Below are 12,044 nucleotides of genomic sequence, written 5' to 3' on the forward strand. Positions count from 1 at the left end.
GCTAGAGATGTAAACATTTACAAACAGTACAAATTGGCTTAAAAATCGTAAATAATTTAGCGAAACCTCTTTAAAAATCGGGATGATTTAGAAAAGAAAATATGTCACGTCGAAGAAAGCGCGCGATAAAAACTACACACACACAGGTGTGTACATTTTTGCCATCAGCTGAGAACTAACTGCATCATTCCGGAGACGGACCAATAGAAAACGAGATGAGAAAGCCCCGCCATGTAAACTGGAGCATGGTGGTGCTGCCGCCTAGTGGTCGAAGGCAGTATTAAGCTACCAGTTGTGTATCTGTCGTCGATTGTCCGGCTGTGTTACAACTCGGGGAAGTCGGGATTATCTGTCGGAATTTGGCATCATCGTGTGCCACTTCGAATCTGGCAGTCAGACTATCTGCCACTATTTTTTTTCTTCTTCTTGTTTATACTCTACATTCTCGTTCGTTAGTAGTGGCAATGGGCCGGTTGCTGCGCGGGTGAAAGCGGTAGCCTTTGTTCGGCCGTTGTAGTGTATTGTTCGGCCGTTGGCCCCGTCGCTGGCCACCACGGAGGAGACACTGCGTGCTCTGGTGGATTCCGCATGGTACAGGACGCAGAGATATCACGGTTGTCGCATGGATTTCACCCTGAGTTTGGCCGAATGGGCTAAAGATAAGCCACTGAGTATACTTCAACTCGACCCAGCAGATCGTGCCGTCTTGAAAATAGCAGGTAAGAACTCTCGATTTCTTTTTTGTCTTCTTCTTTTCTTCTTTCATTTATCACGTCTTTCCGTACGACTAGACCGGAAGTCGAATCGACACTAACTAACTCATACATCCGCTACGTCATTATAAGAGTACAAATACTATATAAAATTTTTCTCGCAGCGTTAGTCGCGTATAAATACATTTTACTAACTCTATACAATGCTTTGAAAAGGACCACTCCAACAATAGGCTCAAACTTTGAGTTACAGAATTATATTGTTGTCGCGTGGCTGGAATTCTCCCTGGGTACAGGTGTGTACAGGTATAATCTCGATATATTATTGGATGTTTTAAGTTGGTGCATTAAGCGACAACGTGTATAAAACTTTATACACGTATACACTAAACATAAGCTAGTTTTTAGTGTATTATATATTATTTAATATAAAGAATAACTGTTAAATGAATCACGTTTCTGTATGACGTCAGTAAAAATAAACTTTAGCGAATACGTGACGTAAGATGAAGTAAGGCGATTTAACTCAAGTGTGAAATGCTCGACTGCTTTCACTGATGTTTGTCCCATACGCTAGAAAAATAAAATAATAAAGAAGAAATCGTGAATAATCTCATTTTCTAACATTCCTACGTCCATAATATATATACTTTTTGGCATAAAGTCACGTGTAATTTTTATAAGAACGTTCGATCACGTGTTCCCAGTGTCTACACGAACTTTCAAAAAGTATAATTTAATAAAGAAAATGGATAGAAGCAAACTTTATATTTGCATTATATATGAATTCATTACATTAAGTGCAAACATCTGTAGAAGCTATTTGACGACTGGGATTTATAAAATTTAGTTTTATATATAGAAATATCATTTAATAGAAAATAATTCCCTTACAAATATGCGATGATGTTATATACATTTTTTTAAAAAAGATATGTTTAATTATTTTATGACATAACTTATTTATAATATATGCTTATATATTTTCATAGATACGTGTAATATATAATATATAAATATATTATAATTAATATTTTATATAATACAATGAGATTTTTTAAATATAAATTTTATATCGTTCATTCACCTGTGATATATAATAATAATAATAATAAAAGAATGTTTCATGACTAGAAAGAGAATAATTTCTTTTTATTATGTTTATGAAAAACTAAGTGGTTGACTTGCTAAATTACTTATAAAAATCATTTTATTTTTTGTAGAATTCGATATAAAATAAAATTGCAGAGTTTTTAATTGAAATTTTATGGTAAACAACCAAAATTTGGGACAAAACGACACGTATTTAGAAATAATTCTTAATACGTGTCATTGAACGGATGGGAAGAAACTGTATAAAGTTGAATCATTGATCGACTAGATGAAATTCTTCTTTCGTGTAACTCATTCTAAATTCAGTACAAATATATTATATCATCAAATGATGAAATATAATAAATGTGAGTTAAAATATAACGTCTTATTTTATAAAGTTTACGTGTCTCCTTTCAATTATCGACTTATATATATATACAGTATATAAGATTTTAAAATACTTTACTACGAAATTAACTTTCGATATTTCGTGTGTTGCGTGTATAGTAACTGGGACGAATCGAATTTTATAATCTAGATACAAACAAAGAAATTGGGTCATAGCGTGGACCATCAAATAATCGTAACCGTAAACCTTCAGACTGGGAGTCGTTCGTCACAATAAGTACAAACACCACACCCAGTAGACACAAAGGTAATCGTCCTTAAAGTCGAGTCTGAATACTTTAACCTCTAAACATCGACTTTATGTATAAATATAAATTTATAATTCTTTTCTTTATCGATATTCTTATTGAGTTCTCACAAGACTACTTTACCACCTGCTCTCTTCGTGACTCAACTTTGACCTCACTCTTCTGTTGAAACAATAGACCTTAAGGCTAACAGATCTTTTTCAAAGAATTACATTTCTTTTCGAATTGTTCAAATATATATAAAATACGATTCGTGAAGTTAATAAACTTGCATTAATAAATTCATCGAGAGCAACTTTTGGATAAATAATTCATTATAAAAGACAATTATATCTTTACACGAACATAATTTCTCTCATAAATACTGTTTCATATTCATAAAAAAATTTCAATTTTAAATGTTTTAATGAAAGTAGTTTAATTATATTTTTGATTGGAAAGTATATAAAGTTAATTAAAATTAAAATAAGCAGATTTATTTTTATGTTTTAAACATAATTTTTAAAATAATTGTTTTGCTTCGAAGATTATAGAAGTTTGGGCTGCTCTATTGTTTTTATGTGGATTTTATATATATATATATATATATATATATTGGACATGCATATAACAATTCTGAAGCCAAATTTTATGTCTACAACTGTAGAAAAAAAGCAGAAAAGGACTTTATTATCAAAATTTAATACAAAGAATATAATATTTTCACAGCCAAAATCTTTTTATCTTCAGAATCTGCGGATGATAAAACTCTCCAACAACAAGAAAAAAAAATTTATTTTTAGAACCTAATTTTGTAATTAAAATCTTATCTTTATAAATCTGAATTGCAAATTTTCTTTACAAATAACACAAATTTTTCTTTTAAAGTGGCACTTCCTAACAATTCTGTAGCCAAAGTTTATGTTTAAATTGAATATAATTAATTCTGAATACGTTTTATATTCAATATATTTCATATTTATAATATATTTAATTAGTAATTATTAAATAAAGCAAGGAGAAGAGCAGATGCTATCTGCGAGGAACTCATTTATAACTGTCCAGTTAAATAATATAAAGAAAAGGAAAGATAAATTTCTTAATATTCTCAACACGTGTAGGTGGATGAATTTCCTCGTTCTCTTGAAACCTTTTTTTTTTCTTCTCTCTCTCTCTCTCTCTCTCTCTCTTTTGTAGATCTTAGTTTGGTTTCATACGGACTCGATCGTGCTTGAAATTCGTTACGCCTCAACGATGAGAATAACTAGAATAGCGAACTACAAAATTACCATCTGTACTAATAAAACATTCGCTTGCCACACGTTTAATAATAATTTATACTTCAGACGTTAACTCATTACTCTTATTCACTTTCTTCTTTACATTATGCAAGAAAGGGAGTGAGAGAAAGGACTGAAATAGGCTCCAAATAAGCACGAAACGGGAAGACGTCGCGTCGCGTTGTGTCGCGTCGCGCGTGGAAGTATCGAAGAAAATCGAATTTTATTAATAATGAAAGTGAAATTAAAAATAATTTTTTTAAATAAATAAATCAAATAATATATTATCATCGTTATTCGTATAAGAATTTAATTGAATTGCCATAGAATATAAAGTTACAGTGCAAATCTTCGTTATTACGTTACCCTATTTGAATGTTAAGAAGGGGAGTGTTATAATTTTAAACTTTATACTACACTTGTTAAAACAGCTCTTATTAAATCGGACGAAAATATTTTTAAGGTTATATAATTGTGTTATTCTCTATCGATAAATGAAAATAGGAATTCTTTAGAGCGTTTTCTGTTATTGGACGCGAAAGAGAGCGACGCGTCGCGTCGCGTCGCTCTCTTTCGTGTCCAATAATAGCTACAGTAGTTAGAAAATAAGGAACTAAACTTCTTACATTCATTAAAAAAACACACACATATATATATAATATAGAAAGATTTACTTGTAAAGTATATGAGAAATACAGAATTATTACTAAGAGAGATTCTGTATGTGCGACGTTGACGTCGCGCGCATTGTCGCACCTGATTATAAATGTCATAATTAAGAATAGCCGTCAAGGTAAATCATGAATCATATCAGAAATAATCTTAGCTTTTATTGTAATTGCGAACAATGAGATGAATAAGTGCTATTATTGATTTTAATTCTAGATCAATATTCTATTTGACAGATATTTTTAAGAAGTTATTCATTTCGCTCGTCATAGAAAACAATTCACGTAAATAAATTTATGAAAGGAAAAAAAAAATTACAAAAAGTTTGTTTACATTACTCATTTTAAAATATTTATTTATGTTTAAGAAATAAAAAAAAAATTAGATTTTCTCGTAAATAGTTTTGATAAGCGCGCGACGCGAAGCGACGCGACGCGTTGGAGATATATAAGTTTCTACTCGAATATACTTATTAAAAATTTAAACTTATTATAATTAAATAGAAGTTTCTCTTATTTTATTTTTCCTATAAAAGTTACATTTATAGATCGAGTAAAGTCAATATTAGTCAGAAAATTCTTTTTCCAAGAAAATATTTTTAGTCTAGCTGATTGATGATGTCGCCTGGATCCATAAGTTTAACTTTCGTGTAGGAAAGTAGAATTACGAGGAAATAAAAATGTTTTTTTCTGATAAATTTCTCTCTTTATAAAATAAAATAAATACAAGTCTATGAATATATATATATATATATATTTAATATACTAAACTGTACTGTCTGTCTGTCACGCTTTATATTATAAATATAAAATGGCATCTTTCTAGACGTCTGTTGGCCCAGTTTCTTAATTTTACTTTCAGCGAATCACTTCATCGATTTTCAAAAACAGTTTTTAAAGCACGTTTTCGGTCACAGAAATTAATTTCTTTTTTAAAAGTTCGTTTTATCATTTGTTTGTAAATTTTTATATCTTTTGGCTTTAATTTATTCCACCTTACAGGATTATCGTACAATATAACACATTAATTTTCATAAATTTTCATATCCTTAGTCCTTAATATTTAATTAAACTTAAATCTTTTAATATAACCTACGAGTTCGGTTAATTTTAACTCTATTTTCAAGGTTAATTTATATGTACATGTTCCTCATAATTAAAACTATCGATTTTATTTGTAGGCGTTTATAAGATAAATTATTACATCAAAAGACTTGTATGATTAATTTAATTAATATAATTAACTGTTTTATAAGACAATGGTTCATTTGGTGTTAACATTTAAACGCTTTTCAAGTTTAATTTAGTTTTCAAGACTTATGTAATTTATATAATCGATTTAATTACAATTAATTCTTGTATTGACTCATTATAGAGATTTGATATGGATTAAGTACTCTAGAATACTATTACTTTCTCTACAATTCATATAATTATTAACTTTTTATGTTTAATGTTAGAAGGAATTGTTTCCTCCATTTAATAGTGTTAGAGCAATTGTTTTCTATGGGAAAATATCAAGAAGAATTGTTTCTTTTCTTGTTTTTTTATCTACAAATCCTTCCATCTTGTGTGTAATGCAAACTGGGAAAGTTTTCTTGTCTGCATTGAAGTGGCATTTGGATAGGAACCCCGAAAATCTGGAACGTTTCCAAATAATAATTCGACCGAGTTAAGTCTAACATCCGAGATGTGGACATAAGGAAAGAGCATCTTCCATCTAAAGATAAAAACGTTTTTTCATAAATATATTCATGAAGACATTTGCAGATTAAAGAATTTATTTTATGTTTGATATATAAATTTTATTAATATTAATAATTCATTTTGAAAAAGTGTAAAAAGATTATTTTTAAAAATTCAACAAAGCAGTAAGTTTTTTTTTTAAACTTGGGGAGGATTACTTTCGAATTTAATTATTAAAATAAAAATTTCGACAGAATTATTAAGGTCCCAATGGAAATAGGCCTATAAATAAATAAATTTTTTTTTATTTTAGTAACAATTATTTAAAATATATTTGGAATTTGTATTGTGCTGATCTCATTTCTTAAAGATTTTTCTCCCCTTTCTAACGGCGCGAAATTTTACAGCAAAAGTCTTTTGTTAACATTCCCCGTCAGCAACCTTTCTTTACCATTGAATTGTTACTATGACAACAAAAATCCATTTTCTTATCTATGAGAGACGATTGATTTTTGTAGATTGCACCTAAATGGGATCTAATTCAAAGGAAATTTGTGATATAGAAAGCAATATGATATGAAGTAAGTAATATATTTTTTCTTCTTTTATAGAAATATATAACAAATCCATTAGATTTTAAGGTGTAAATCTGAATGTGATGCTGAGAACTCCAGCATCTAACTTCTCCTCTTCTTGAAGTTTCTACTTTTGGATTGTTTTTCATCACAACATTAGTAACAGACCCGAAAATAAAGTAAGATATAACGCATTTTCTCTTGGATTTATCCTGTTTTCATTTCAATATTCCTGCTAATAAACAGTTTTATAATAAATATTTTAAAATTTTTTAATCAAAAGAAAGAAAATTCCATAGATAAATTCTTCAAAAATGTTGCTGTTTGATGCTAAAAATAGCTTTTTTCTCATGCAAAAATATCCATTTTATGTGCCTAAGTAGTTCGTTATGATGAACTCGTTACAAGAGCAATCAGTGCATTCAGTTTTGATTTCTAAAATTCGTTAGAATTGTTAATATTATCACAAAGACGTCGTTTGTTTGATCTATAGAAATAGAGAACTATTCAAAAGTGGAAAGTAGGACAGCAGTTTGAGTTAATGACCATGAAATGTCAGTTATTTGTTACACTGGTGAAATATAGGACTCGGATCGATCAGTCTGCGAAGGATCTGACGGATCGATAATGTTATTTATCTGGTTATGTATGGCAAATCTTTAAAGAAAAGGAAGCATTTTAAATTAGAAATCGACGGACCGTTTACGAAGTAATTTTCGAAAGAATATCTTGTATTAAATCTACTTAAAATTCTAATTTGTTTTGGTTTCGGAATTAAGTTGAAAACTAAATAAATTTCGGATGGATTTACTAAAGAATTATGCTTAATATATCAATTTTTGATCATATATTCTTTATTGATTCGAAGAAGATTCAGGAAAATACGAATCTCTGGGATAAAACTGGGATGAGACATTTTACACCTGTACGACTTGTGTCTGTATCTATCGTATTGCTTTGTTGAATGCTTCAAGAATATCCAGGTAATCACCGAAATTATATATTGTACATGGATACTCTATTCTTTTGTAGACTCTGAAAGCCATAGACTACAAAATTACTGAAATGGAAGCTATTAAATTCGTGTTTTGTAACAAGATCTCAAAATTGAAATATTTTGGGGTGGATTTACTAGAAAATTATGCCTAATATACCAATTTTCAATCATGTATTCTTTATTGATTTGAAGAGCATTCAGGAAAATAGGAAGAATCTCTGGGATAAGACTGGGACGAGACATTTTACACCTGTACGACTTGTGTCTGTATCTATCATATTGCTTTGTTGAGTGCTTCAAGAATATCCAGGTAATCACCGAAATTATATACTATACAAGTATACTATTGTATATTCTTTTGTAAACTCTGAAAGCCATAGACTGCATAATTACTAAAATAGAAGCGATTAAATTTGTGTTTTGTAACAAGATCTCAAAATTGAAATCTTCAGAAACCACATTATACTCTATTTAGGGAAAGAAAAATGTATTCTTTTTTTGGTAAGATCTTTTCATAAGTATAGTAGTAATGGCCGAGTTCAGTAAATGTGGTCAGTAGCCGAATAGAAAAGAAAAAAATGTGTATATATCCGGTTTGACAAGCTAAATATTTTCTAGTAGTAAAATTGCAACGAGAGGGTGGCTGGATGTCTTTCTAAATGGTTCTTTCTCGACATATGCCATCATTATTAAACTTTGAATTGAAATATCTTAAATCGAACACATCATTTTGAGGGTTGGTATGATGTATGGAAGGGTGGAGTTACTTATTTTTTCAATATTTAATGTGAGATCGATATTCAAACATAATTAAGATCTATATTGGAAGTAATAGAGAAAAAAACTTATTTCTTACATCATTAAATATTGTAAATTTAGTCAAGGGTTTTAACGTGTTTTAAATTATCTCATTTATTTTAGCGTAATTACTTTCCAAGCGTAACTTTGCTGGACATTTCTAATGATAGTAATTGATAATGTAGAAGTTTCTCTTCTTAATTATTAATAAATTTTGGAAAAATTAATTATAATCGAACCTCATTTTGCATAGATTTTTAAAATGAGTAGAAAACAAATATATATATTACATATTAATTTATATATAGGGTTGTCGAAAAGTCAATTTTCAGCAACTTTTGAAAAGAAATCAGCAATTTACGAGTGTCGAAACGTTGTAATTTGAGTATTGAGCAAGAAGGATCTCATATTGAACAATCTTTGCAAAATTTATACACAATAAATGGTTTGCACAAATATTAATAGACTTTCTACATACATTTTGATATAGGCTATAATTTATGCATGATCTGGAATATATAGGCTATACAGAGGTGGCTGTAAGTATAGATATAAAAGGCGAAGGGCGTCGCAAATTTCCTAGTATATTTTATTATTTAAATCATCAAATTGGTAATTGGTAATTGTATCGGTATCTTTTGCATCTGCAGAACGATCATTTTCAAAGATAAAATTGAACAAGAACTAACCCAATCAACAATGTGTCAAGATGGATGAATTCGATCTTGTATACTACAAGATCGCTTCAGAACTGGACTTTTTCTGTTATTGATGAGTTCAGCTATGTTAAAAGCAGTTTAGGTGAATTTCTATAGGCCTGCATCTATTGAATTTCCCAATTCTTCGTATATAACTATTGTACACATTTTTAATTATTTTATTGTGTGTTTTACTTTCTGTTTCTATATTGAAAATGTTCTTATTATTGTACACCTAAATAAATCTACCATCTAACTCCTTCTATCGCTCTCTCGATGGGCCTCAAAAATAAATTTTTCTTAGGGCCTCGCGAACCATATGATTGCTTCTGTATATATAATGTAAACATCTTCCAGATTTAAATATAAATCGTGATTTAGAGCTTAAGTTACTCACAATAATTTTTAGGATTTTCGTTTTGAAAGATCCATGTGACTGCAATCTAGATTTTTACTTTTATTTCGAATCTAACCACGTACAATCTAATCAAATAAATTTGCTCTCTAGCTACAATTTGATATTGATAGATATTGGAGATAGACTTTAGTCATTTTTTGGAGTAATATTGAAGTAAAGCCAGCCTTAAACCAGAGCAAAGTACAATAAAGATTGTTTTCGATCTCAAACACACAGCACAGACCTACACACGACACAGAAGCCTTACAAACACAACACACCCACAACAAAAAATAACTAATATACAGAATTGATTCATTACATAGAATTGTCGTATCGAAGATCTCTAATTACTGACCGGAATTTACATGCAATTTAGCATTTCTTGAAAAGTATTCGCCATCCATCAACCATTTTCTGAATGTAGATTCACAGTAAAGATACAAAATACAATCATAAAACTCCGATAAAATTTCTCCTCTTTCTATACGTTTTACGATTACTGAAAAAAAAGGAAAAAAAAAAATCACTTTTCGTACAAGAAAAATGTATTTCGACTATGGCCATTTTTTATTTGAAACGAGAAAGTCGTGAGATTTTACAGCCTTCTCGATAGTTATATACTCGTTTGTCACGTATCGTATTTTGACGACCGTCACGTTGAACGTTACTCCTCCTCGTAATCATTATGGATCTAATTTTTTGAAGGGTCAACTGATATTTTTAAACTGGAGTAAGATTGAATACAATTTGGCAACTGCACTGAAGAGTTATTATTAAATTTAACCACGGTTATCGTTTTTCATAAAATTTTGAGACACTTCTAAAGAAAAAAATGAGGAAGATTTATTAATGTAGTGATTATTCCACATTAAATATATGTGCTATGCATAAATACATGCAAATGCTTTTAACATTTACTCGTATTGTAGATACGTATACACATAGAAGAATAAAATACCGAACTCGTTTTGAAGATTTGGAAAATCCAGTTTACATGGTCATAAAATTTTTTCTACAACGACTTATTGAAGTATAAGAATTATATAAAATTCATAAATTCTGTGGGATCAAATGCTATATTTATGTCTCTATAAAGTACTGTATACGCTTATAGCTGTATCAGTAAAAAGACTAATTAGTTTTTCTTTTATCGGTAGCGGTGCAGATCCGATCAACTCCATAGATTTTCTTGGTTTGCTTTAATGGCTTTTTGAGGCTGAAGACGTAATAAAAAGAAGTATATCACACATGGCTATAAAATCAATCAATCATGATTGATCTTACTACTATATCACGTTGTTATGGCACACTTTTGTGCTCGAGAACGATCCGCAAGCAGAAGACGAAGGAAGAAATTTAAAAGGATATGATTGGAATTTTATACATATTTTTTCTGTTTTTAAATTCTAATTTTATCAAAATTAATGCGTAAATTGTTGCAACTATACAAATTCTAGTAATTTAGTATAGTTTTTATCACCATTTCGCTGTAAATTATCATAAATTTTCATTTTGAAGCGATTTATATCACATTTTTAACATCACTTCAAAGTAAGAGAGTTTTCATTTCATTTCAACAAAATTTGTTTGCGAAGACCAGACAAACAACCAAGAAATTTTTGATCATTTAAGTAAATAATTACTTAAGAACCGAGATTTAATTTTCTGAAAATAATTTATGCAGCTTTAGAAAGTCAAGTTTTGATTCGAAGACGTGCGATTCGGAGGGCAAGAGAGGACAACAACTCCACCAGAAATTTAGTAAAGCAAGAACATAAAAAAAAATCAGACAGAGAAAGGTTAAAGGTTAACAAAATTATCAGTGATGGCAAATTAAAAATTGACACTCGGGTAAAATTGGGCAAACCAACCTTTCTACCCTCCTTAATCTTAGTGTCTTCGATGCGCCACGTGTTTAAAAGTGTAGTGTTCTTCACGGTTGTGTTAGTAAACGCTCTGTTTCGTTAAGAAGAGTAGAGAAATGAAGACGTAACAGCTGTAACGGTTCGAATAATTGACGTAACAAGGACGAATGTACTATTTAATTTTGAGCGATGGAAGTAATTAAATGGATAAAGGTTTTCCATCCTTCCGTCTGTAAGGCATGGCTACTTTCCTTGTTCTATTTCTTTCGTTTAAAATCAGTTACTAGAATGTTTCCTGCCGAAGGGTAATTAATCAAACCTTATAAATTTTACAAACTTTTCATCGTATATAGGCCTATATTTTTTTATTCAATACGAAAAAATTGCTTGAATATATATATATTTTATTTTCTTTATTTTTTAAACTTTAACGGGAAATTTATTATATATATATATATTTTTTTAAAAGATTGATTTATTTTATAGAATTTCTTAAATCCCATTTCTAACTCTCACATCTGTGCCAAATTTTAAACATTAAATGGGTTATTCGGAGAAATTTGCATAACGTTTCGTTCAATTTTTACAAAATCTTTGTTAAACTCATTAAATAAAACTTGGAACGAAGTATTTT

General features: G+C 29.5%; 1 protein-coding gene across 2 annotated transcripts in view; it reads left to right on the plus strand.

Moving 5' to 3' along the window:
* The first annotated feature begins 272 nt into the window (after positions 1-272).
* The window catches only part of shot (dystonin-like protein short stop), a 161,014-nt gene continuing 149,242 nt past the window's right edge, over positions 273-12,044 (plus strand). For both annotated transcript variants that reach the window (XM_067287921.1, XM_067287923.1), the window contains exon 1: positions 273-719. In XM_067287921.1, the coding sequence (XP_067144022.1) occupies positions 623-719 (97 nt within the window). In that variant the 5' untranslated portion in view covers positions 273-622. The remainder of the gene's footprint in view (positions 720-12,044) is intronic.

The sequence above is a fragment of the Centruroides vittatus genome, unplaced genomic scaffold (assembly GCF_030686945.1).
Source record: "Centruroides vittatus isolate TY-2023 unplaced genomic scaffold, ASM3068694v2 scaffold_752, whole genome shotgun sequence".
In the NCBI taxonomy this organism is placed as follows: Eukaryota; Metazoa; Arthropoda; class Arachnida; order Scorpiones; family Buthidae; genus Centruroides; species Centruroides vittatus.